Here is a 27,455-nt window from a genome sequence, read left to right as displayed (position 1 = left end):
GAACAAAAACCATTGTCTATTAAAATTTAGGCATTTCTTCATGCTTTCTAAATTCTGTTGTTACTGCTGAAGGTTTTAATTCCATTTTGATCCCTAATCCTTTTTTTATGTGATTTTTGTAATAATGGTTTCATTGAAATATTCACATACCATACATTTCACCCAATTAAATTATAAATCCAGTTTTTTCAGTATATTCACAGAATTATGCAACTGCCACCACAGTCATTTTTATAATATTTTCATTATACCAAAAAATAACCTTGAACCTATTAGCAATCACTCCTCATTTCTTCCCATTCTCCACAGCACTAGGCAATAATCATTTTATTGATGTGCCTATTTGAGACAATTCAGATAAATGGAATCATACAATATGTGTTCTTCTATGACTGGCTTCTAGCTAGCTTTACTAGCTTAATGATTTCAATGTTCACTGATGTTGTAGTTTATATCAGTACTTCATTCCTTTTCATTGTCACATAATATTCCATTGCATGGATACACCTCATTTTGCTTACCCATTTATTCCTTCAAGGACACTTGTTTCCAGTTTTTTTGCTATTATGAATAGTGTTGCTATGGACATTAATGTCCAAGTTTTTGTGTGTTCAAATTTCTTTTTGGTAAATATCTAAGAGTAGAACTGCTGGACCATATGGTAACTTTTTGTTTTACATTTTGAGGAACTGTCAAAACAGTTTCCAAAATGGCTGAATCATTTACATTTCCAGGAAGAGTGTAATGAGGGCTCCCATTTATCTACATCCTCACCAACACTTAGTATTGTCTGTCATTGTGATTATAACCATACTGATAAATATGAATTAGTATTTTGATTACAGTTTTGATTTGCATTGGCCTAATAAATGCAGATGTTGAATATTCATTCATCTGTTAAATGGACATTTGTGTAATTTCTTTGGAGAAATGTGGATTCAAATTCTTTTCCTGTCTTTATATTGGGTTGTTTGTGTACTTATTATTGAATTGTAAGAGTTATAAAAATCATAATGTAAGAATTATTATTTATCTGAATACAGATCTCATCAGATTTTATTTGGAAATGTTTTATCCCATTCTATGGTCATCTCTTCATTTTCTTGGTAGTATTCTTTGAAGCATAAACATTTTTAGTTTTCTTGAGTAGAATTTGTTTTTCTTTTTTCGCTTGTGTTTTTGATGCTCTATCTAGGAAGACTTTGCTTAACTCAGAGACTCAAATATTTATTCCTATGTTTTCTTCTAAGAGTTTTATTATTTTAGCTCTTATTCTTAGATATATAATTCATTTTGAGCTAAATTTTGCATGTGGCATAAGGTAGGGACCAAACTTCATTTCTTTGTGTGTGAATTTCCAGTTGGAATAGACTCATTTGTTGAAAAACTATTCTTCCTCATTGAATTTTTTATATAAAATTAATTGAATGTAGATGTAGAATTTATTTCTGGACTTTCAATTGTATTCCATCGATATATGTCTCTGTCCTGTGGTAGTACCACACTCTTTTCATTATTGTAGCTTTGTAGTAAGTTTTAAAATGGGAAAATGTGAGTTCTCCAAAATGTTCTTCATTTTAAGAGTTTTTCTTTTCTGGCTCTTCTCAGTCCCTTGCATTTCCATATGAATTTTAGATCTTCTTGTCAATTTATGCAGAAAAGACAGCTTAGATCTTCCTAGGGATTTCATTGAATCTGTAGATCAATTTGGAAAGTATTACCACCCTAACATCATTAAGTCTTCTAATCTGTGAATATGGGATTTCTTTTCATTTAGTTAGATCTTCTTAAATTTATTTCAGTGATATTTTGTATTCTTCAGTGTACAGGTCTTGTACTTCTTTTGTTGAATTTGTTCCTAAATATTTTATTCTTTTATTGTGTAGTTTTTACATGGAATTGTTCTTAATTACACTTTCAGATAGTTCATTGCTAGTGTATAGAAATAAAATCGATGTGTATTTTTTTTCTTTTACCCTGCAAAACTTGCTGAACTCATTTATTCTAATCGATTTTTTTAATGCGTATTTCTTAGGATTTGCCATATACAAGATCATGTCATCTGTAAATAGAGATAGTTTGTTTTAATAATGCCCCCTGGAGTTGTGCAGTGAACAATCTATGTGTTTGGAATGCAGCATCTCTGATTACCATCCGTATCATCTCCTTCAACCGTTGGCTTAAATTTTACTTCCTTAGTACCCATAAAGGCCAGATCAGTCAACGTGCACTTACTGCTTCTTTGCTTTTAAGTTTTTGTTGATTACCTTTGTCTTTTCTAGTCTCCTTTCCTATTCTCTTTATTCTTGTGTGTTTGAGCCTTTCTTTTCACTTTTATTAAGGGTTTAGCAAAGTGCAGAGCTGAATTAGTGTGTTTAATTTCCATACTTAACATAGCTAGTGAGCACCTTTTTACCTAATATGTGTCAGGCACTATGCTGCATTTGCCTTTGTTCATTTTCATTGCATTGAATATATAGATGCCTTCCCAAGGTTACTGTTGCCTCCTATAGTCTGGGACTAATATGAGGATTTAAGACAATGATGTTTGTCCTTTGAAGGGAAAAAGATGACTTTTATCTTTACTTTCCAAATAAATTTAGTTACAAGTACCTCTAGCCTACTAAATATGGGGAAACTGCTAGAAGTTATGAACTCCCTTTACAAAAGAGGTGTCTTTATTCACAGTGCCTCACCTTCTCTAATCCAATCACTACTACCACCTCTATCCTATTATGTTTATCTCATATAAGCTATGCAATACTTATATAATTTATTTGTATATAACCCTTTTTCAACTCTATATTTATTTTCCTACCCTTCTTCCTCTAGGCATGAAAAACTCCCTAACTAGATATATGCAATTTCTACTGGTGTTGTATTTTTCTCAGGCTCTTGTAAATTTGGTTAATTTTTTTTTCCCTCAAGCATAGTTTCTTTGCGGTTGTGACTGCATATGTTGAACAAGACAAAGACCTGATCTGGATAACCTTATTAGTAGTAAATCTAGCACATCAGCCTTACTGCAAAATCAAATACAAGATATTGAAACAGATGAATAATGCCACGAAATACCTTGGCTTTACCAGTCCAATACACCTAGCACTCTCTGCATTCTTTCCTTTATCTCTCCATATGCCAGTGAATGTCTCAGAATTTATATAATACTCTACAAGTTATAGAGCATGTTTGCACTCATTGTTTTTAATATTCTTAAAAACTTATTAAGATACATGCTAGGTTGGAGGCTAAGGCCCAGAAAGGTTAAGAAATTAGTCTACAGTTAAATGTCTGGTAAGAAATATTACAAGTAGATTTGTCTTCTACCTTAAAGACTAAAGCACATTTAAAGATACCATATGTGCCTGGTCTATTCTTCTACGTAAATAAAAGATGGAAGTGAAAATTACTAGATTCTTTTGGTGGAGATGTGCTGAAGATTATAATGATAATAGCATAACTGCCAACCTATAATGGGTGTTTACAGTGTGTTAGACACTAAGCTAAGTGCTTCTATTGAATTACTGTGTTTGAACCTCACACCATCCCTATGAAGTCAGTAATGTCATTATCCTCTAATGTGATCTGAGAAGAGAACCCCGCAGGAGCATGCATTGGTTTGTTTTATCTTCTCATATCCTCTTATAGATAAAACTGAAGTAAATATTTTTTCTTAAACCATATTCCCTCTAATAACTAATACCTGCAGATGATAGGCTTATGATTTAGCAAACTTTGTCAATGGATATTGAATCCAAGCCTGCCTTTTCATAACATAAAATAATTTTTTATGTTGTGCCTTGATAACTAGATTTTAATTTTCCAGGTAAGGAAAACTGTTTCAAAGTTTTACATATTTGAATTTTAGGACTCTGAATGCTGCCACGATAAAAAAAAGTTTAAGAAATCAGAGCCTAAAGTTGCTAAATTGCTAGAAATGATTTTACTTATGGACCCAAAATAAGCAGTTTTCCATCCAGTTTTAGCAAATGAGTTGGTATGATTAGAATTCTTTCTCTGAGTACACTCGCAACTTGCTATATCTTTAGCATAAAATGGGAAAAATCTCTTATCGTTGGTGTAGTACACTCTCAGGTCAGGCCCTTGAGTCTCTGACTAGGTAGCCACTTCCTAGAAATAAATGTGCAGTATAGAAGGAAGAGTAAAAATAGTTTTAAACAGATAGCTGCATTGATGATGCAAACTAAATGTGTTTGGGCATATAATTGGCTTATTAAATTACTAATCATCCACATCCATAGGATGGAATACTATACATCTATCAAAAAAGGATGGGGGTATCGATATGTGTTGAGTGCGCCTGCACCCACACATGTATATTATTATTTTTAAAAGTACACAATCTGTTTTAAACACTAGCCTCAGTCCACAGAATATTTTCTCAAACCATCTAATTGGCCTACAATTTCCACCTTGTAATAATACATTTAACATAGAGAATTTTTCTTTTTCTTTTTGAAAGAGTAGTAAATCTTTAGGAGATATTATTATGCAAATTGAAAGTTATGATGTGATAGGTTTTTCCTATTTGAAAAAAAATTAAAGAATTGATTCTGTTGGATTTGGGGTAGATTTTTTTTCCTAAATTTTTTACATAAGTGTTTGTCTTTAAAAATAGAGACATTTTTATTTATTTCATTCTTTCTAATTTGTATGGCTAGGACCTCTAGTACATTATTGAATATGAGTGGTAAGAGCAGTTATCCTGTTTCCTTTATGACTTGTTACTGATATTGGGGCAAAATAATTTGGTCAGGTTAAAGACATTCCCTTCTGTTACTATACTGCTAAGAGTATCTGTGGCTTTATTTTTGTTTTTAATCATGAATGGATATTGTTTTTTGTTAAATGCTTTAGGATTCTGTTGAAATAATCATGTTTTTTCTCTCTTAGTCTACTGATATGGTGACCTGCATTAATTGATTTTCAAATGCTAAACCTGCCATGATAAACCTCACTTAGTCATGATATATTATTCTTTCATATATTACTACATTTGGGTTGTTAGGAATTTTGCATCAGTGTTCATAAGGAATATTGTTCTGTAGTTTCCTTTTCTTGAATGTGTTTGTATGATTTTGGAATTGGGGTAATTCTGGCCTCATAAAATTCATTAGAAAATATTTTCTTCCTTTTTCTTTTCTAGAAATGTTTGTATAGAATTGGTACCGTTTCTTCTCTAAATGCTTGGTAGCATATTCAGTGAAGCCACCTAGGTCTAGTGTTTTATTTGTGGGAAGGTTTTTAATTTTAAGTTCAATTTCTTTAATATTATAGATATAAGGATATTCAGATCATCCGTTTCTTCTTCAGTGAGCTTTGGCAGTTTGTGTTTTTCAAGGAACTTGTCTATTTCAACTGTGTTGTCAAAGTTAAAGGCATAGAATTGTTTGACATTTTTTCTAATTATCTTTTTAAAACTGTGGGATCTGTAGTGGTATCCTCTCTTTCCTTGTGGATATTTTTAATTTGTGTCTTTTTGTAACTTCAACAAGGTCATAGGATATAAGGCCAATATATAAAAAATCAATCGTGTTTCTAAATGCTAGAGATATACAATTGGAAATTGAAATAATGCCACTTATAATAAACCAAAACTATAAAACACTTAGGTACTAATTGAACAGTGTATCTATGCAAGATCTGTATGCTGGAAACTCATGGGGAAAAAAAGCCTCCTAGAGCCCCAAATAAATGTGCATATACATGTATTTGTGGATCAAGAGACCCAATAGTGTTAAAATGTCAACCTTCCTCAATCTATAAATTCAATATAATTCCAATTAAAATCCTAGCAATATTTCATAAAAACTGACAACCAATTCTAAAATTTATATGGAAATGTAAAGGACCTAGAATATCTAAAGCAGTCCTGAAAAACAAAAATAAAGTATGAGGATTCATGCTACCAGATTTCAAGTTTACTCTGTCGAAACAGTGTGATATTGGAGAAAGGTAAACATGTAAATTAATGAAACCTAAGAGTACAGAAATACATCCACAAATATATGATCAAATATATGTAGTATAATATGTATTTTTTTAAGTGCAAAGATAATTTAATGAAGAAAAGCACAAATGGTGCAGGAGCAGTTCAACATTTAATGCAAAAAAAACTTGACTTATATATTATACTATATATAAAAACTAACTCAAAATGGACCAAAACTCTAAAACTATAAAATTTCTAGAAGAAAATAAAGGAGTGATTGACCTAGGTAAGGATTTGACACTAAAAGTATGATTCAAAAAGAAAATATTGAGAAATTGGGCTTCATCAAAATTAAGGAATTTTTTCTTTGCCAATTTATTATTTGAAAACACTAATAAAATGAAAGGAGACGCTACAGACCAGGAGAATATACTTATAAATCAAATATTTCATAATGGACTTGTATCTAAAATACATGTATATATATAAAATAATAAAAAAGTAAAGAATTGCCTTAATGTTATATGGGAACACACTGAAAATGTGAGGCCAGGACTGTGGTTTTGCACTAAGCAGAGAACTCTGAAGAATTCCACCTTAGCAGTGATGAGCAGCAGCCTAATATCTGTTAAGCCAGCTCACGCTGCATGTTACCATGGTAAGGAAACATCGCTGAGAGGATGAATGATGTGACACAAATTATCACCATTCTAAATATGCCAAGCATGCGTCCTGCTGACAAGAGGGGCTGTCAGGTATGATAAGTAGCTGCATCAACTTTTCAATTTCCAAGTACAAAAAGTGAGTGAATTCTGTATTTTTGTAAATGTATTACACGGGGAAAGATTTCTTTCTCATTACCATGATTGTCGTGTTGGTTAAAAGGCATTTTTGTATAAGCTAAATTCAAGAAGAAACTTGATTAGTAAATTGAGAATGAAATTTGATCCTATTTTGTAAAATAATATCTCAGATAACTTATATTTGGAAAAGTGCGTATACTTTTTGTTATCTCCAAAGGGTTTACAAAAGTTCTAATTTCCTCTCAGGGAGGAACATAATACCTAGAAGTACATGACTGTGGCACGGCTGTGTTCTTACTATCCCACCAAGTCCAATATGTGATCAACATGATCATTGTGAATTGTTCAATTATAGGGCATAAAGGCAGCCAGCATAATGCTATTGATGATCTGATGGGCACATGTATAGTATTGGAAACTGTGGTTCTCTGGCTTAGAAATGTTTACATAAACAAAACTAATGAGGGAAGACCCTCCTAAAAGTAATAACTTGCAATTGCTGGAACCTGTTTACTAGTTTCTAATAACCATTTTCTACTGATCTGCTTTTACTCTGAGGCAGGTTAGCAAAATTTATTTGTATGTGTTTCCAAAATCATAAACCTGCATACATTCGTGGAAATGTGATCTAAATCCCAGTGCTGTTAAAAAGCACAGCAATCCCTAAAGACTGTGCAGACTAGCATAAGTATTTGGTGAAAGTTGCATGCCTGGATTGTTGATTGGTCTATGCTTGTGTAGCAGATTAGCTGTGGATAGGCATTGTTTCAGTGGGTAATATTCATATTTTATAGAAACCAATTAGCCAGTATAGAAAAATCTTTGTTTCCTATGGTTAGTGTTTCCCTATCTGTTGAGGACTGTTCATTCAGGTAGCAATTTCAGGAGAATTTACCAAAAAAAAAAAAAAAAAAAAAAAATCTTCTGCAGAAGATGTCAAAGGATACAGAAATGATTTAAAGGCAAAACTGGAACTATTTTATGTAACACTCAAAAATAAAAGGACAAAAGAGATACTCTTTTTATTGTAAAATGAAACATAGTCCCAGATTGCTTGAGGAATATGGAAATTATGACAAGAATACTTGATGACAGGCATTCTGTTGTACTGAAGGGATGATTATGCTTAAATGGTAAAATAATGATAAAGATAGTGATAGGTAAAAGACTTACTATGAGGGAGGGAATATTTTAGGAACTTGGCATGACTTACCTCATTTAAACCTCACAATACCCTATGAGGTAGTTTCTATTATTATTCCCATTTTAGAGATAAGAAAAAACAGGTATAGAGAGCTTAAGTCATTTGCCCATTACCATGGTATAATGTAACAACCCTGGTACCTCCACAGTTTAATGCAACAAAAATCCAAATTTTCACTCACATCACAGTTCATTTGGGTCATCAGTAGATGTTTCCTGAGTTTTAGCCCCCCTCCGCTTGGAGTTTCTGCCATCCTGGGGTCCTACCAGTTGTCTGCTGGATTCCTTGCATCCAAAGGGCTGAAAAGTCAAGAGATAGTAGAAGATTGTCAGAATCTTTTAGGGGCTGGGTTAGGAAGTGGCACAAACCAATATTGCATATATTACATCATCTAGAAGCCAGATACATGGTTCCAACCTAACTAGTCAACTAGGAAATGTCATCTTTTTATTTGCACAGAAAGAGGAGAACAGGATTGGTGAACATTAGCTATTATTTGCCACATTCACATAGCCTGAAATTAGTTAAACCAAGGTTGGAGCTTAGGTACTGTGGCTCCAGAATCCAAAGCTGTCTATGTGATATGATACCACATTCAGAAAAAAGAAAAAGAGTGCTAAAAGGGATATGAGATTTAGTATGAATCAATTTTGTATCCTTCTAGAGCTCCTCTTACTATTTATTAGTAATAAAAATTCAGAAATCTATTTCTTGAATCTATTTCTAAGTTAAAGGATGACTTAGAAGCTTAGATACCTCAAAGCTACCTACTAGTTGTAAACTGTTCACTTGTATTTTATACAGAAAATATATTCACATTTTTGTAATATTCTATACAACTTTGAAAAGAACACAGAAATATTTCTTAAAATCACAGAATATAGTGGGTCTGTGTTGGGGAGTCTTCATCAATTGCATTAGATTTAATTTCTGAAATAGTAGCTCCTCTCCTTTAATTAAAAAGTTACTTTTATGATAATGCTGAGGAATAGAGACAAGATACCATGTTTCCATATTTGTGTTCTCATTTGCATATTTCATGCCCTTGGATACTAGTGATCTTCCTACTTCAGTCTAAGATCCAAACCAATGATAATGTTGCATGAACCAATGACTGTGCTTAATTTAAAGCGCTTATGAAGACTGATGATTCAAGCACAAAAGTTCTGTTCTACTCAAATAAGCTTTCTAACAAAATCAATCAGATGCACTTTTAATTATGTTCCTAATCATTATAGTGTTGCATGTAATTAAGCATAAATAGTAAGCAGTTCAAATAGATAACATTACAATAATTAGTATTGCTTTCACAGAGCCAAGCCAAATTTTAAATTTTAGTTTTTCGTGTTGTTAGCTCTTTATAGTTTTTCATGATCTGTTAGAAGAATCCACATCTCCCACTTTATCTGATATCATATACTGTTTAATTGTCTCCCTATCATCTCTCTGTACATATACAAATCCTCATGCCGGCTAAATTCAGTAAACCAAAGGCTAAGTTGCCCTTGTCTCTTTTGCTATTTTCAACCACAAGACTCCCACGTAATACTCAAAATCATGTGTGAGGTCTGATCTTTCATAACGGTTTCTACCCATTTTCTCTTATTTTTTCTCATTTTTCCCCATCACTACCATCACACTGGTAACCTTTCAGCATGCATTGTACTCTTCATACTCCAGGGGTTTCAAGATTAGGGAGAGCAAAAAGATAGAACCAATAGTCTATGGATTTTCTACTTCGGATTGAGACAGGGAAAAGAAAGAGTTGGGCTCTAGGGATTACATGGAAAACAGTTCATTTAGAGCAGTGAATTAATGTGACTGTCCTAAGGTACAGACTAAATAAATTAGATAATACCCCTACCTTCATGTTCTTTATCCTTTAAGATATTGGTCTTTTCTATGAGAAACTTCCTTTCTGTCCCAACCCCTTACTACATTTATCTCTATCCCCTCTGCTCTACTGAAACCTTTTTTTAAAGGTCTTAATTGATCTATTAGGAAACCCAGTGCAGTTTTTAGGCTTCATTCAAGTATATTTCTCAAAAAAAATTATATTTCTTGCCCTGCTTACGTCCATGGACTGTTCTTCTTCCTTAGGTTTTGTGAAACTTTCTAGGTTCTTCATCTAAATACTTATTTCTCAGTTTTCTTTATTGACACTTCTTCTGCTTGCCTTTCATATGTAAAAGTTCTCTAGGTTTGATTTATATCATAAATATTCTTTTTTAAGGGATGATTATTTTCTCTTTGGACTTCAAATACCAATTATATGTTTTTGACTTACAAATCTCCATCTCTAATTGAGACTTTTCTTCTTAGACTCAAATTCTCAACTCCCTCCTAGCCATTTTCTTGTCAATATTTTAAACTAAACAGTCAAAAGCAAATTTAGTATTTCCCTCTAAACATCTAGTCCTTCTTTTATTCTTAATTCATTTTATTGGTACTGTTAAGTCAGTGTTATTATGCTTTCACCAAGTTTTTGGCCATCCACTCATCTAAAATATTCATAGTCCTAATTTGCAGCCATTTTAGATAGCTTTTCTTTCTTCACTGTCTTTTACTCACCTTTCTCCTTGTTATTAGGCACTTTCAAAGAATACAAGTCAGAGTATATCATTTCTCTCCTCCTTAACTAGCAATGATTCCCATTATCGAAACAGAAAATTCCACTTAATCTAAGAATTAATCTACTTCTATCTGATCCCAAATAATAATTCCAGTCCCAGTTCCTACCACATCAAACACTATATTTTAGCCACACAAGGTTATCATTGTGTTTATCTCTTATATGCTTTCATTTTTTAAAAAATTATTTTCTCATATTGTCTAATTTATCTGGAATGCATGCTTGTAACTTTTGTCTACTGAACTCATCTTTTAAATTTTAGCTTTAACTTCTTTCACAATGTCTTTTTCCAGATACCTACCTCCATTTCCATTCTTTGGATGAATTCTTCTCGTTCCAGCTAATGTCACTTATACTTTTATTTAGTATACATGTTGTTCTGCTGAGAATTATAGCTGTTGTTCACATTGTTGTGCTTCCCATCTAATCCCACTCACTTCCACACTCATGTTGTAATTCATTAATTTGTCTAAAGCAATTTTGTATCTGTGGAACCCCAGCAGAGTCCTTAGCATTAACTAGATGCTCAATCAATTTTAAACTAAAAGAAGCGTATATAGTAAGGCAATTTTGGACTGATTCCACCATAATCAAACAAGATTTGACAACTCAATTACCTAGCTTAAAGATGTAAATGAACTACCTTTAGGACCTAGTTTAATTTAATGGACAAGAAATGACACCTGAGAGTGTTAATCCTTATGCTAGAGTTAAGCTATTGTATTGATTTATTGGTTCATTCATCCTATGAAATTTATAAAACACTTCTTTTATCTATAGCACACTACTAAGCCTAGAATGACAAAGCAAAAAACAAACAAACAAACAAAAAACAAAAAAAAAAAATCAGCATGGTTTCAACCATTACCAGATTGTACAGTGGGAGTTAGAGGCATTTTTGAGAACACAGGCTTTGTTTGTAGTCAGCCTGACCATGATTTGAAGTTTTGAATATCATCTCCATCATATGTTTACTGTATAATCTTTAATTAGTTATCACACATAAGTTTCTTCATCTGAAAGGTTTAAATTACAATAATATCTACATGTTTGACTGGTATGGGGTTTCAAAAAGATTGCATATTTTAAAAACTTGATATATATGTATATACATATATATTTATTATACATATATACTTATTCATATATATATTTAGGTTTATAATTTATACCTCTAGAGACTGGTGGGGAAAACCAAAATGTAAATAACTACCATACAAAACAAAAATGTCATAATTTCTAAAGACCCATTCTATATTTTTATTAATAATGTATTTTTACAGACCAAATGACTGATCTTTGCACATTGTATAAATGTTAATATTTATATCAATATATAATTAGCATTGATCCCAATTCCAAAGCTACAAATGAGATGTAGTTGATTTGTATATTGGTTGAATTTATATCAAGGAACAGAAATTGTTCCAGGTATCTCAAAGAGAAATACATTTTAATACAAAATGTCAATTGTAATCAGAGAAGTGGAAATTAGAAGTCGAAGAGGGCACACCTAGCTTTCAAGTTATGGAGCTGCAGTTATGTTCCAGTTAGAGGGGAAGCTATGATAGTTGATGAGTTTACTAGTAGTATATTAATAGGCAAGAGAAAAAGACCAGGTTTCTTCCCTGGGGCACTTCAGTCTTAAGAGATTGACAAGAAAATGTGGAACTGTACAAAAAGAGATTGTAAAATAAGAGGAAAACCAGAAGTCTGGAACCCTGGAAGCAAAGTAATGAATGTATATCAAGGAAAGTAGTTAACAGTGTCAAGCGCTGCTGACAGATCAAGATGAGGACTTAGAAAAGGCCATTGCAGTTATCAACATAAAGGTCATCGGAGACCCGTGTATGAGCAGTTTCTGGAGCAATGGAGATAAAAGCTTAATGGAATGAGCTTAAGGTAGAGACAGAGAGGAAGAGAGAGACAGTGAGTATGTATTATTTTGTAAATTTTGTTATAAAGAGGAACAGAGAAATTGGGCAACGGTGACTTGTAGAGGTTTTTTGTCTTTAATGTGGGGAAAAATAAGAGCATGTTTGCTGAGAATGAGTTAGTACAAGGGTCAGAAAACTTTCTGTAAAGGGCTATAGTAGGTATTTTAGGTTTGGGGGTTCAACTAGTCAACTAAGGCAACTAGTTGAGTTTTGTCTGTAGTGTAAAAACAGCCATAGGCAACATGTAAACAAATGGCTGTGACTGTGTTCCAGTGAAACCTAATTGACAAAAAGAGAGGGAGGCTTTAATTTGATCTAATATAAATTTTTAAAAATGATTATAAAAGGAAGTAGAGAAAAACAAAGGAAGTGATATCCTTGAGTAGGTGAAAGGGGATGGGATTTGTGCACAGGAATTGGGGCTGGAACTTTAATTATGAGTTAAACCAAGTTTGAAAAGCAAGAAAGATAAGACTATGCAGAGGTGGGTAAAATGTGAAGCATAAATCTGTGGAAAATTTCTTTTGATAGCTTCAATTTTCTCAGGGAAGTAGGAAGCAAGATCATCATATGTGGGGTGATCATTAGGAAGGAGATTTAAAGTTTTAAGAAGAGAAGATGCATAAAATATTAATAGTTGCATGAAAGAGATGGAATGGGGCTAAGAAAATACTATAGACAATTTTTTACTGAAATACCAAATTTTCAGTTTGGAATGTTCTAGCTGTTCTTTTCCATATTGGACTTTTCATACATTTTTATTAAAATTTATAATATTTCTGAAGCACCAGCTAAACTTGTGGCAAATATCAATTTATTTTGAATCATTTAACTTTAATCTTTAAAACCCTTATTTTTCTCCCCAGGGAAGAAAATGAAATTGTCACAACCCATTAATATCCCTATTTTCAGACACCACAATCAGTCACACATTCTTTCCATATATTTTTCCAGTTTAGTAAATCTTATTCCTGTTAGAAATTATTTGTGCAGTGAATATGCCTCTGTCACTTCATCTCTGTTTCGTGCATTTATCATATTGAATCCTAATTTGCTGTGAGCTTTTGCTAGCTGTGGCTTCAATGATGTGTTTGTTCTGAAAAGGTTTGGATATAATGAAATATATTACGTCCAGTATTTGTCTAATATTTTGCCACCAATGAAAGATAAATTATTGAAAAAGAATATATTCACATTGATTGCTATGAAGGTTATACATGGATTAGTAAATCAAAACAAGCCCTCAAAAGATAGAAAATCAATGGATGTGTCAGATAGGAAAGGCGTAAGTGGTGAAATCAACCACTCAGTTGACATTTTTCCTCTTGAAATAATTTTATTTACCAGAATTTGGAAAGATTTGTGACTTTTAACACACGTAATAAGGGAAAAAGTGAAAGACTGAACAGGTTGATCTGAAATTTTATTAACAATACTTCAAACAAATGCAAATCAACGTATTTTAGAAGGAATAGATATTGTCTGTTCTGTCAACCAATCATAGAAACTTTCTAGGAAACCAATCAAAGCTGTATTATTACGATTATGCACTGAATAAATATTAACATTTAAATTTAAATAGTATACATGTGTGCACAGTTATATAGACATAATATCTTTGTTTTTCCTCTACAGAACTGTTGCCCAGTTGCCAGCAGTTGAATTGTCAGTATAAATGTGCCATGGGCAGAAATAGTACAATGTGTTACTGTGAGGATGGATTTGCAATAAAAGAAGATGGAAGAAGCTGTAAAGGTAATTATGACATGTAATTCTATTCAGTTTTATTTTAACAGAGGCTTAGTTAAGAGAAATTTAGTAAAATATCTTTGAGCACCTACAATGTGTTCCACACAATGTTTAGTTCACTTTTTTGTTTGTTTATTGAGAGTTAAAGGATGGCTCTCCCCCAAAAACCATATATATGAACATTATATAAGCAATTATACAAATCAGTTTTCTTTCTTTTTTTTTTATTGAGGTATAGTTGATTACAGTATTGTACGAATCTCTGCTGTACAGCAAAATGACTCAGTTATACACATATATACATTCTTTTTGTATATTCTTTTCCATTATGGTTTATCACAGGATATGAATATAGTTCCCTGTGCTAAACATTAGCAGAATGTTTATCCATTCTGAACGTAATAGTTTGCATCTACCAACCCCAAACTCCCAGTCCATCCCTTTCCCTCCCGCTCTCCCCCTTGGCAACCACAAATCTATTCTCTATGTCTAGTCTGTTTCTGTTTTGTAGATGGGTTCATTTGTGCCATATTTTAGTTTCCGCATGTAAGTGATATCGTATGGTTACAAATCAATTTTCAATTCATATTGCAGTAATGTCAAACATGGGACAAGTCAACAATGTGATGTGTTTTGGTTAATCACTAAAACTTTGAATTTAATTATATTAACCTCCTAAATATTTTCTTCCTTTTATATAGCTGCAGTGTAGTAGACATTTATTGTTAACTAAGTTAGGTTAATAATAGTCATGTAATGTTCTTTACAACTTTTGCATTGGTAATTCTGGTGATTGATATTTGACCAATAGCAATAATGATGAGTGTAAAATATTTATATTTTTTCAGTCTTAATTTCTGTTTTTGTGGATGTTCTACACCAAATGTTTACTGTCCAAAATAACTCTACTCTGCCATACTGAACTATTTTAGGTTACTTCTCCATTCTGTTGACTCCAAGTGCATATATTTATATGCATGTGTGTGTATATATATATATCTGATATATCCACAATATAAATAATGCATTATTTTATATGGTATTTAAAATCTATATATAGAAAACATTGAATATAGAATCTGTGTATAAAACTGAGGAATATCTGTATTATCAGCACCACTAATAAACAGAATATTTTCCAAAGAAATTGGTGCTTTGCTGATTACTTTAAACCTTTGCTTTAATATGAGGGTGAGTCAAAAATTATCCACACTCTGGCTATAGAATTTACAGAAGTTTTAATATAACCAAAGTGCAGCTATTTTTTGACTTACCCCCGTATTATAACTTTTACCTTAAAAATAGAATCTGAAATTTGAAAAATCCTCATGACAAAAGTCACAAAAGTGAGACCCTAAAGGATTAGGTGACTTACTTAAGTCTGTGCATCTTTTTAGTAGAAGACTTGGGACTAAAACACAGATCTCCAGAGCTCACTTATTCTTATCCTGGAGAGGCTCATTGCTTTATAATGTCCATCAGGCTTAAATTTTCAGTTTGTTGTTTTTTCATTTTCTGCATAATACAAATGTTATAAAAAAACATGTATTATTAAATGTTTATCAGACCCAAAGGCTGCATAATCTGACTATAGGGGGACCAAACTGGTATATTTTATTTGACTGACATTATTTTTAAACCAACAATTAAAAATCAGAAGGATGCACACAAAAGTTCAGACTTTATGAAAAAAATCAGAAGATCTGGCAACACTAGACCCCTTATAATCACAAAGTCTGCCAGATATAAATAGTACCTCTGGAATGCATGCCATTTCAAGTTCAAAACAATACCTGCAATTCACACAAAGTAGGCCAATATTCTTAACCTGTATCCTTCTCAATCTTTTGCTATAATCCTGATACCCCACTCCTATTGGTGTCAGGATTTTCAGCTCCTTTTACGTGAATTTCTTCCTCCTGAATCTCTCTTTTAAATCCATAAAAATCATCATAATCAATTTCTTCTGTTGAACATTAATAAGGAAATACACAGCAATCATTATGGAAGTTCACGAATAGAAGAGATTTTTTTACTTTCTCTGCACTTCTGGATAGCCAGGTCTGAACATCATTTATGGTTTCCTGAAGGTATTTCTAGGATATTCTCTGTCCTTAAAGGAAGAAGGAAAATAGCACTACAAGTGATGACATGTCTATGTCTTTGTGGGCAGTTTTGTAGAGTTATATCAATGTCATAGTAGTGCATTCCTGACTAAGGAGAAAGAACAAAAGAAATCATTAATCATATTGCTTTCCTGGATAACATAATCATATATCAGAAAAACTAAAATAGGAACCAATAATAGTAAAGTTGAAAAAAATGGTGCAAATAGATAAGAATCATCATTTCTCCTACTAAGGGCCGGACTTTATCAAATCACGGTTTAATTTCACATTATCACTGTAGACTTCACTCCAAATACTATTCTTTCTATCCCCGAAGCTACTTACTTTAAACAAGCTCTCTATAAATGCAGGCTATTTCATGAAGCTAAAGAAATCTGAGAGAAATACAAATTAATTTATACAAGTGTATGGTTTCCCAATTTAAATAGTTCTTTGGCTACTCAGCAATCTTTTGCTTTTTCTTAGTAAACTTTCTTAGCTTGGGGCCAGAGAGTGGGGTTGAGAGTTCCCATCCTGTAGTCACCTGTTTGGTCTTTTTGGTGACCAGTCCCATTCTGATGTTATCTAGTAATTACCTCATTAGCATAGACTCTAGTGTATTTCAAAGGGGCTCGTTAAAAATAACAAAGATAATCCTATAGCTCAGAAAATTACAAGGGTTAGGAACTTTGTGCCAGAAAAGAGGACAAAGACCAAATATATATTCTTCTTATACTCAAGCAGTTTAATCCACTTAAGAGCCTTCTAAGGAGGCCCATGGACTCCTCTTTCTTGCCTGCCTTTTTCATATTGGTATCCTGCAGTATTTTTCTATAGCTAAGCTTTTCTGACTTTCCTTTCTTTCTGTGGGATCTAACCCTCTGCTGTTCTTTTAAATCTATCATCCATGTGCTAGTGACTCTTAAATGCTCCAAGAACCATCTCACCTTATGTTATTGGTTCCATGTTTCCAACTACTTATTAAATGTTTACTTAAGGACGCTCTGCAGAACCTCAAATTTAACACATCCAAATCAAACATTATTTCCTTCCATGATACCTCCATTGTAATCTACACTTCTTATAAAATTAGACCGCCATTCACTTCTGTCATATCTAGTCAAACTTCACATGTTGTCTGTTCTATTCCTTAAACTTTTGAGTCCATTCCCTATTCTCCATTTCCATTCCCACTGTCTTTGTTCAAAATATTATGACTTCAAAATACAATTTCTTGTGTAAAATTAATACATAGCTAATTTTCCAGGATCTCTTCTCTGTGTTCACCAATCCATTTTTCATATGACTTTGTTTAGTTTTAAAATACAAAGTTGATCATCTAATTAATGCTTTCCCAAAGCCTTTGTATAATGTACAGCACTTTAGTTTAGCATACAAATAACTTCATTATCCCATCCCAAAGCTATTTTCTCAGTATCGTCTCTTACCATTTCCCCTTATACACCCTTACTCCACCTGACTCCTTATACTTCTTTGAAATCATTACTGTGTCATCCCAATGGCTTTTCTTTTCCTTTTTTTTCTTTTTCCTTTTTTTTTCCAATGGCTTTTCACATGCTGTTTTGTTTAACTGGAACACCTCTTTCCATCTGAACTCTTTATTTAGTCTTCGGAAATCTAAATCATCCTTTGAACTCAGCTCAGTATATAGCCTTCACATCTTCCCTTCAATTCCGAGCAGATTCATTTACTTTTCTCTGTTTTTATCATAACTAGAGTGTGCCTCTATTATGAGGAAATGTATAGAAATGAAATTGTGTTTCACTAGGCTTGCTTCACCTAGAGGTTGATACCATGTTTTACCAGTTTTGGTTTCTTCAGAGATTAGTATAATACTTGGTCCACAGGACAGACTGAATACACATTTGTCTAAATTATTAGCTGAGAGATTTTTTATTTTTTTTAATTTTACCAGTTGGTTAAGAATCAGTAAGTGCCTGTTGCTTTTAGAAATTTGAACAAGATGTTGGAGAAAAAAAGTATGGGGAATGGAAGTAGGGAAGAAATAAGAGAAGGGCCATAGATATTAAAATAAAAATTAAGATAAAATTTCTCCTTTCAACAAGCACTTAATAGTTTCCGCCTTTTGATTTAGTGAGGGTGGTTTACATCACTTGGTTCAGAACTTTAATTTGTTCATTGAAAATCTTGTTGCCAGACTAATTCTTTGTTAAAATACTGAAAAAGCCAGTGTTGTAAACACTAGAACTCATCAGCAAATATTCATTGGAGTGCATTTTATACCTTTGCACAATATCCAAGGACTTTTAGCCTGCCCATGAAAAATGCAAATAAATTCTCTTTTGAAGTAAAAGATTTGATGTTAAGTTTGTTCTTGTATCTCTACAACTATTAAAACAGCAATGAATTTTATATTCAGTTAGTGAGGTTTTGAAAAGACAAATTGGAGTTGGCACGCGCTCTCTCTCTCTCTCTCTCTTTTTTAAGTAGCCTATTTCCAAAGTTTGGAAAAAATTTTATCTTCAGGGAGGAAGAAAAGTGCCCAACAATAAATGTGCTTAGAAATGATGTTAATTTTCTTTTTAGATGAAGATGAATGTGCTGTTTATGGCACGTGCAGCCAGACCTGCATAAATACGTATGGATCCTATGCTTGTGGTTGTGTGGAGGGCTACATAATGCAGCCAGACAACAGATCCTGCAAAGCCAAAAATGGTAAGTTATCTCATATGTGGTCCTTCCAGAATTTATTTCCTATTTGCAGTTCATTTTCATTAGAAATGTAGCAGAGCAATATGGACTTTGAAGAAATAGATTTTTCCTTGATTTTAATTCACTGATCCATACTTAGAAATCCAGAGCAGTTCTTTTAGTTGTCACTGATCACTACCAAACTCCTTCCATTACAGGAAGTTTCTGATGAACAAAAACCTATTCAAAAGAAATGCATTAGTTGATTTGAATTACCTATCTCTCTCCTGGACTATATAATAGATTCCTAACTGGTTTCTGTGAGAGTTTCTGCTCCCTCTAAAATTTGTATTTCACGTAATAATGTTATCTGCTAAAATATAAACCAGACCATGTCATTATTTTGCTTAAAATCTCCCAATAATTTTCACTCATGTTGAGAATAAAACCAAAACTTCTCATAGGACCTCATAAGGACTATTGGTCTGGTACAATTTACCTTTCCATCTCATCTCCTACTGCTTCTCCTTTTATCACACACCAACCATACTGGTTTCCTCGTGCTTCAGCCAGTTTGCTTTTGCCTTGAGGTCTTTTCACTTGCTGTTTGATCTGCCTGCAGTGCTTTTCCCTATGATAGTCACATTCTTATCATTCAAGTCTTGGCTAGAATGTCAATATTCAGAATGACCTTCTCTGACCATTCTATTTAAGGGTATGTACTCTCTCCATCACTATCTTGTTTCCCAGCTATACTTATTTATTCATACCTATTCTATCAACATATGGTTTTTCAGTTTTATTTTCTTTATAGCTCTACCATTTGAAATTAACTTATGTGTTTGTTTATCATCGGATTTGCCCAGAATGATATAAGCATTATGAGAGTACAGAACTTCTCAGTTTTGGTTACTGTTACTTACTCAAATCTGATCATTGCCTGGAACATATAGGTACTCGAATACTTGTGGAAGAAAGGGAGGGAGGGACAAGGAAGGAAGAAAGGAAGGAAGGAAAAAGAAGGAATTAATTTTTCTTTCTAATTAAGATTACTAAAATGAGTGTTACGCTCTTAAGTGTTTGAATCTCATGTTTCAAAACTGCCTTTCCTTTACCTCTTACCTGCAAATAAAGCCTGTAGTTTCTACACAGTGTTTTCTACTAAGTAAACCTTCAGTAAGAATTGTTGATTTGCTAATTAAATAGCCTTGAGATGTGCTGTTAATGATAGGATAACATTCATTTGTGTGTGTGTGAACTGAATTAGCTTGGGAATAATATAGGAAGATATTATACATGGTATTCCATCTGGCATCTTCTGACTTCCAAATCTCGTTTTATTTCATGTAGTTTCAAATTATGATATTTTGTTAAATTAATGAATGTCCCCCTACTCCCTTTTATTATCAGTTAGAAAATTAAGCATGAGGTGGGATTCTCTCTCCTGAAACCAAATTGAGTAAAGCATTGGATTTTCTCTGCAAGCTGCTGCTGTTTCCCTTTACATCGTAACCTCATGTTATAATTTCAACTATTTCTCTGAGATAGTATGTTCAATTATTTACAAGATGTATTTTTATAGAAAATTACCAAGAAAGAAACTCTTTTACTTCTTAGTTTGCTTCTTTCAATTGCTGAATTGGTTTATGAAGCCCTATTTACTTTTCCAGGGCAATCCTCTAGAAAAATTAGGTCAGGTTATATGTTCCTCTTTTTTTTCCACCACTGAGAGTTCTGCTTTAATATACTGATGGACTAAAGAAGTAGAAGGCTTCTGCTTTGCTGTTTCTTTTATTGATCCACACAACATTGCTGTGAATACACAGGGAGAGTGTAATGTAATAAACCCTATGCGAAGAAGCACTTCCTCTCTTTCTGTGCAAAGTGGTTTCTGACAAAAAGAGAACGTAACCAAAGAGGGATGGGACATGATAATGTAATGCTGCATTAAGCAGATTTGATGACTCTAGCACTGATAATAGAATACATATCTAAATGCCTTTACCTCTAAGTGGTTGGCTTGATGACAATATTGGCCTACATAGTTTCAACAATGCAGTTTTCATGGGAATGTTCCTGTGGTTTGTAGTTTTAGGAAAATGAGTAATATAGTGAATGAGTACAAGTCTATAACATATACTGACTAGTTCTAAAAGTCACATGGGTGTTTGAACAATGCATTTGTATAATTCAAAAGAAAAAATGTCAGTTTTGCTTTAGTTTTCTCATATTTATAACAAATGTACCAGAGGATATTTTTTTTGCTTCTGTTATATGTAAAATTCCATTTAATACATCAATTTTAATTTTCTGTGGCAATTTTGTCTACTGTGGTATTGCTATGGCTGATAGGTGCTGGGGAAAAGATATTAAGTAGACCCCGTTTGTTTTAAGGCTTTGACTTTCCTCTTTTCCATTACCTGGCTGCTTAGATTAGCCTGTCTTTTTTCTTCCTTTAAAATTCTACCTTACTAGATTCTGGAACCTGACTTTCCCTCCAAGTCAAGCCAGAGTTCCAGGGATCCCAGAAGCTGAGATGATGTGAAACTAGGGAAAAATTAGAAAGGGCTGACTCCAAACAGTAGATGTTTGTAAGAGATCCGTAGTCTTCAGACAGAAAATACAACATAAAAATATCAAACCCAAAGGATACAATGGGCAGCTAGAGCTGCACACAGGAGGAATGTTCTGCAAAGGCCTTACTAGATAATAGATGGGAAAATAAAAGTCCCTAGGAGAAGTAGCCTTTTATGTGAAGGCAGAGAGAGGGAGAGTTAGTTGGCTGGGAAGCTGCTTATAAGGTGAGGAACTAGTTCAGCACAAAATAACACCATGGTTGCTCTGCAACTAGTCACCCCAAAGCTTGCCTGTGGGATCTTATTTTCAGTGTGACAGTTGATAGTAATTAGGAAAATGCATTTAAGTTAATTGATTATCCCTCTTTTGTAATATAATGACAAAATCCAAGTAAAATTCATAAGCCCTAAGAGCACCTTTAAGAAATACCTCTAGTAGGGGGAGGGGCTTTTAGGCCCTGTGGCAGAAAGGAGAAGGGATTAACATTAGGCAGGAGGCCTTTTCATTCTTGATAAGTCATGCAGTGCAGACAAATTCTTTTCTTTTCTACACTTAGTAAGATTGACCTGATTACTGAAATATGGAATCAAGTGTTTCAAAGTTGGGAGAAACTTCAAAGATGATCTAGTCCAACTATCCATGTGACACCAAAATAGGTGATTTCAAAATGGAAGAAAGTCTGCAATCTACATGACAAAAAAGTAACTTTAAATATGCATACTTCTACTTCCCTGGTGGCTCAGTGGTTAAGAATCCGCTTGCCAATGCAGGGGACACCAGTTCAAACCCCGGTCCGGGAAGATCCCACATGCCGCAGAGCAACTAAGCACATGTGCCACAACTTCTGCGCATGCGCTCTAGAACCTCCGAGCCAATCTACTGAGCCAACGCACCTAGAGCCCATGCTCTGCAGCAAGAGAAGCCATCATAATGAGAAGTCCATGCACCGCAACGAAGAGTAGCCCCCAGTCGCCACAATTAGAGAAAGGCCACGCACAGCAACAAAGACTCAACACAGACAAATAAACAAATAAGTAAAATTAAATAAAAAAATATACATACTTGATATTACTATGTAGGAGGGGGCATGCCAGTTGTTCATAACTTTTGAATGGGACACACATTAAAAAGTAGACATTTTAGCCCCATTGTTAGGACTTGCCAGAGATAGGTATTCAGTAAAACATTCTGTATATTTTTATATGTTTTGAAATTAGAGTTCTAATAGTGACATTAAATCTGAAAATGAAAAGGGTTTTTTATTTTATTTTATTTTTTTATTTAACTTTCTTTTAACTGATTTACACTGATTTTGTTGTAGAAGTATGTGTTGAATATGGGCACCCAGGGTTGACAGTGGGTTCATGGAGAACCTGTGAGAGTGAAAATACTAACTAAGCATATTTAATTTATGACCTGTTGGCAGGTTTGAATGAACTGATAAATTCAGGCTCCTTGGACTGTACTTTTCAGTCTCCTAACCACTAGCTGATGGCAGGCATTTACCTCAGCATTCAATTCTATGGAACCTATAGGGCTCTACTGATTTCACTGAAGCAGTAGCAAAATAAAGAGCACTGAGTAATTCTGTACTCATCATTGCAGAGGCACTGCATTAAATGGTACCATGTGAGAGAGTATACCTCTTTGCTACAGAGCAACCAGAGTACTGAGAGAAGAGAGTCCATTAAATAATTTTGGGATTCTATTACAGCTTATGATTTGGGCGAGGGTAAGTGGAGACATTTTAGGCAATGGAACTCTTAGTTGTAAGAAATACAAATTACAATCCCTGTGTTAGAGTGTTTTCATAACACTCACTTTCTTTGCTACAATTAAATAAATAAAAGAGAGAGAAAAAAAATAAAACAAAATATAACTCCTGATGGCTCCTACTTCTATCCTCTATTATCATCTGCTAATAAATAGTTTGAAATTTCCTTTTAGAAGGTGAAGGAATTATCCATGATTTTCTGTCAAGGCTGGCTCTGCTCATGGGGAGAATAGGCTGGTGTTTGTATAGAACGGGAAGAGCCCTGGAATTAAAAGAAAAGAAAAGAAAAAGAAAGAAAGAAAAGATAAGATAAGGGAAGAGCCCCTGCTCAGAGTATCATAGTCTCATCAGCCACTTATGATACTTTAATTCAGTTAAAATATAATTGCCTTTTTTTTTCTTTTTAAAAGAAACACTCCATACTAAAATTGAAATATTCTTAGGTAGGGTAGCATATTAAGTCTTAGTAACCTTGATAACTTAAGAAACTTGTGGATCAGATCCGTTTCAGTCTACCATCTGGCTAAGAATGGCTTCTCGCAGAATGATATGTGATCAGATCTTGACAACGCAAAGATTCACTATTTAGAGTTTTTCTATTTTTAGATAGTCCAAAGGTCTAGTTCCTGAAGTTTGTCATTTCATTGAGGCATAACTGTGAATGACACTTGATGACATGATGGTGTATGATAAGCTCTGAGCCAGGAGCAAGCCTAGTAGACCAGCACCAGCGTCGAAATCCAGATTTGTTGTTTTTTACTCGGTTTCATATGCCTGGAAGAAATGATGTATACTATGGTAAGCGGTAAGTGACAGAGAAGTAGCTCAGTGCCTGGAACAGAGTATTGCTGGGTCAACGTTTATTGGATGCTTTAAGCAATTTCCTAAACATTCAGGAAGCAGAATAAGGGTACTGGGATATTGAGGGTCAATTAAAGGAAAGTCAAAAGGCTGGAAGAGATTCAAAGAGTAATGGTTGTTTTTGTTTTTGTTTTTGTTTTTTGTTTTGCTTTTGCATTTCATCATGTTATTTAGGACTCAAGCTGCCTTTGCTGTAGTGTAGACATGAAAAAGTGGTTTGGGAGCTCTGCATAATCTCCATAAATGTGCCCTCTCCACCAAGTCCCTCCTCAGACAAACATGCAGTCCGAGTGTGCGCTTGCTGTGCAAATATAGCTGGAGAATAAGCCACACCACCTGCAGTCAGGCAGTGTATCCTAAGCCTGTATTCTATAGAAATGCTAGAGCTTCATGGACTCCCTCTGATTACCTGGCCTGGCCATTGAAAGTAGTTTTCTATTTTTTAGAATATTCCTACTCTACATCTTCTCTAGCCCTTTACTCAGCTGGAATTCACATTTCATGACAGAACAGGGCGAGATTTTCTGATGGAATTTCCATTGCCCACATTAAGCATCACACTATTTCTTTCTCCTACCCACACAACTGTTAATGAGCTTGCCAGTATTGAGGTATAAAACTCCTCATGAATATTCTATGTCTGTTTTTGTTGTTTTTAAATTTTTTTTTTCCTGGAGGACATCAGTTTCACAGTCTAACACATTTCTTGATATCTTAAATCTTTTTTCCATCAACAAAATTGCAAGATTGACAACAGTCATATCTGTCATGTGTTTTGTGTCATGACACCTTTGGTTTACCCACAGTTTAGAAAATATTAGACGCAGAAAAAATGCATGTTTTCCATTTTCCTTGCCACTTAACATCTTGGCTGCAATCTAGCTGCAGATGTCTGTTTGGATATTAAGAATTACATGGTGACACTTATGGCCTCTAGATTTGACAGTAATAAACTTTGTTTTCCAAATGACACCTTATATAAGTACAAATATCTATTATTGTATTTTTTGTATAGCTATTGAATTAGTATTTAAATCTTCAGTGTAAAATATGATACATCATGTCATGTTCTACAATTAACTCCCTTTCTTTGTCTGAAAATTGGTCAAATATAATGAAAAATAAAAAGAAATGAGGCACATTTAAATTCATAGAAATTGCAAACGGTTTAATTTTAAGATTAGGCATGGATATATAATTTTCTTGTTGTTTTGTCTGAGAAAAGTAGAAGTATAGAGCTATTGAAATCCTTAGAAAACCAAAGCATAAAACTTGAAGAAAAAAATTTTTTATATTTATTCTAATTAAGAAAAAATTTTTTTCAGAGAGCTTTCAAGGCATCCCCTATATCAGTTGCAATCAACAATGTAATAACGGCAGTTAGAGAATGTTTCTTGAGCACTCCTTCCCCAGAGTTCATACTTGCCCTTGACTGATGGCTGATATTCTGCATATTCTCCCTAGTCAAGTTGCTTAGTCATTTAGTCCTGAGAGAAGAAAATCCATTGTATTGAATGCATTTTTAAATGTGTGCTAGCATTTCCTCTTAGCCCTAGGATTCACACAGCCTCCATCTTTGCTTTCCATGAAAGATAATACTTGCCAAGTTATCAGATAAATGGTATCTTAACAGACTTTAGAAGTTTAGAACAGCATACCATCAAATTACAAGGAATATATCTAGTAAAGTAGCTAGATATATTGGTATATAATTACCATTGAGTATTTAGAACTACTCTGTCTTTTCAGTAGCAGAGTAGAAGATTGTGGTCTTAAATATAGGTTATATATTTACATCCGTTGGCAGCCGTGTCAGAAAACAGTGAAATGGATTAAATGACCTTTCCCTTTTCTACCTCTAAATAATGAATTTTCATATGTCTACCTCCTTCCTCCTTGTTCTAAGATGATGATCTTGTTTCATATTCCCCTGAGAAAATAGAAGCAATCAAAAGAGAACTTTCTCATCCTGAACTCTCCTAAATCTGTCAATCTATCTGAATTTAGAGCTAATCACTTCATCTTTCTCTTATTTGAGTTGAAGAACAAACTGATGCTGTTCCTATCTAAGGCCAATGTCTGAAATTGTGCATCAGTACCCCCTTCTCTCACCCATACAAGAGTTACTCTGACAGTTGTCTTCTTTTTTCCTTGAACCATCAATATTTTCTTTTCTCCTGGATCATTCCCATCAGTATACAAGGATGCAGTAAAGAGGCTGCAAAACCACCTCCTTTGAAACTATATTCATCTCTAGCTACTGCTCCATTTTTCTTTTCCTGCTATAGAAAAACGCACAGTGTGTTGTCTCTTTATTTCCTCCTCCTCATTCAGTGGGTCATACATTCTTAGCACTTGCTTAAACCTCTATTGTCAAGGTTACCAGTGACCGCTAGTTGCCTAATTATTCAATTATCAGTTCTTAACACACAGTGGATCCTGTCTCCTCTATGAATACTTTCCCTTTTAAAGAGTGTATTCTTGGAGTTCTCCTCTTACCTTGCTGGGCATTTTTCCCCTCAGTTTATTTTGCCGCATAATCCTCATTTTGCCAGTATTTTCAGCATGACTCAGTGTTCAGTCCTTTGGACATCTTCTCTTCTTTTATTGATTTCCTAAGTGCTCTCATCCTGTATCATGACTTTAAGAACACTACATCTTCCATGGTTTTATTAAACGTCTAGAGACTGAGCCTTGCAAGTTTTTATCGCCAGCCCTGACCTCTTTGCTGCACACCAGACTCACTTGAATACTGAGATCCAACCTAATATCTCCATTTGGAAATTTAGTGGAAATATCAAACTCTGTGTGTCCCAAGCTCTTGATTCTCTTTCCCTAACAGTGCTTTCTCCAGTGATGACCATCTTCGTAATGTAGCCCCATTCACCCAATTGTCCAAGCCTAACACTGGAGTCACCTTTGACTCCATTCTTTCTCTCAAACCCTTTACTTCAGACTTTTAAATATGTTCCGAATTGGACTACTCTCTCTAAAGAACAGCCCACATCCACATATCTACCAATGCTTTACCTTTCTTCATAGAATTTAACACTGCCAAAAAATATTAAATAGTATTTGTTTACTCACTTATTGAGTTTTTCCTCCACTAAATTGTAAGCTGTACAAAAACAAAAAAATTTATTAGTTTTGCTAACTGCTGTATCTCTAGCATCTAGACGAGTGC

General features: G+C 33.8%; 1 protein-coding gene across 1 annotated transcript in view; it reads left to right on the top strand.

The window, feature by feature from the left end:
- LRP1B (LDL receptor related protein 1B) overlaps window positions 1–27,455 on the top strand; it is a 1,778,947-nt gene that overhangs the window by 796,305 nt on the left and 955,187 nt on the right. The window contains exons 4-5 of the mRNA XM_057745031.1: window positions 14,165–14,284; window positions 18,955–19,083. Of these exons, the coding sequence (XP_057601014.1) occupies window positions 14,165–14,284; window positions 18,955–19,083 (249 nt within the window). The remainder of the gene's footprint in view (window positions 1–14,164; window positions 14,285–18,954; window positions 19,084–27,455) is intronic.

The sequence above is a fragment of the Hippopotamus amphibius genome, chromosome 8 (genome assembly GCF_030028045.1).
Source record: "Hippopotamus amphibius kiboko isolate mHipAmp2 chromosome 8, mHipAmp2.hap2, whole genome shotgun sequence".
Classification (NCBI taxonomy): Eukaryota; Metazoa; Chordata; class Mammalia; order Artiodactyla; family Hippopotamidae; genus Hippopotamus; species Hippopotamus amphibius.
Note: the sequence above shows the minus strand (reverse complement) of the source record. Positions and strands in the feature narration are given on the sequence as shown.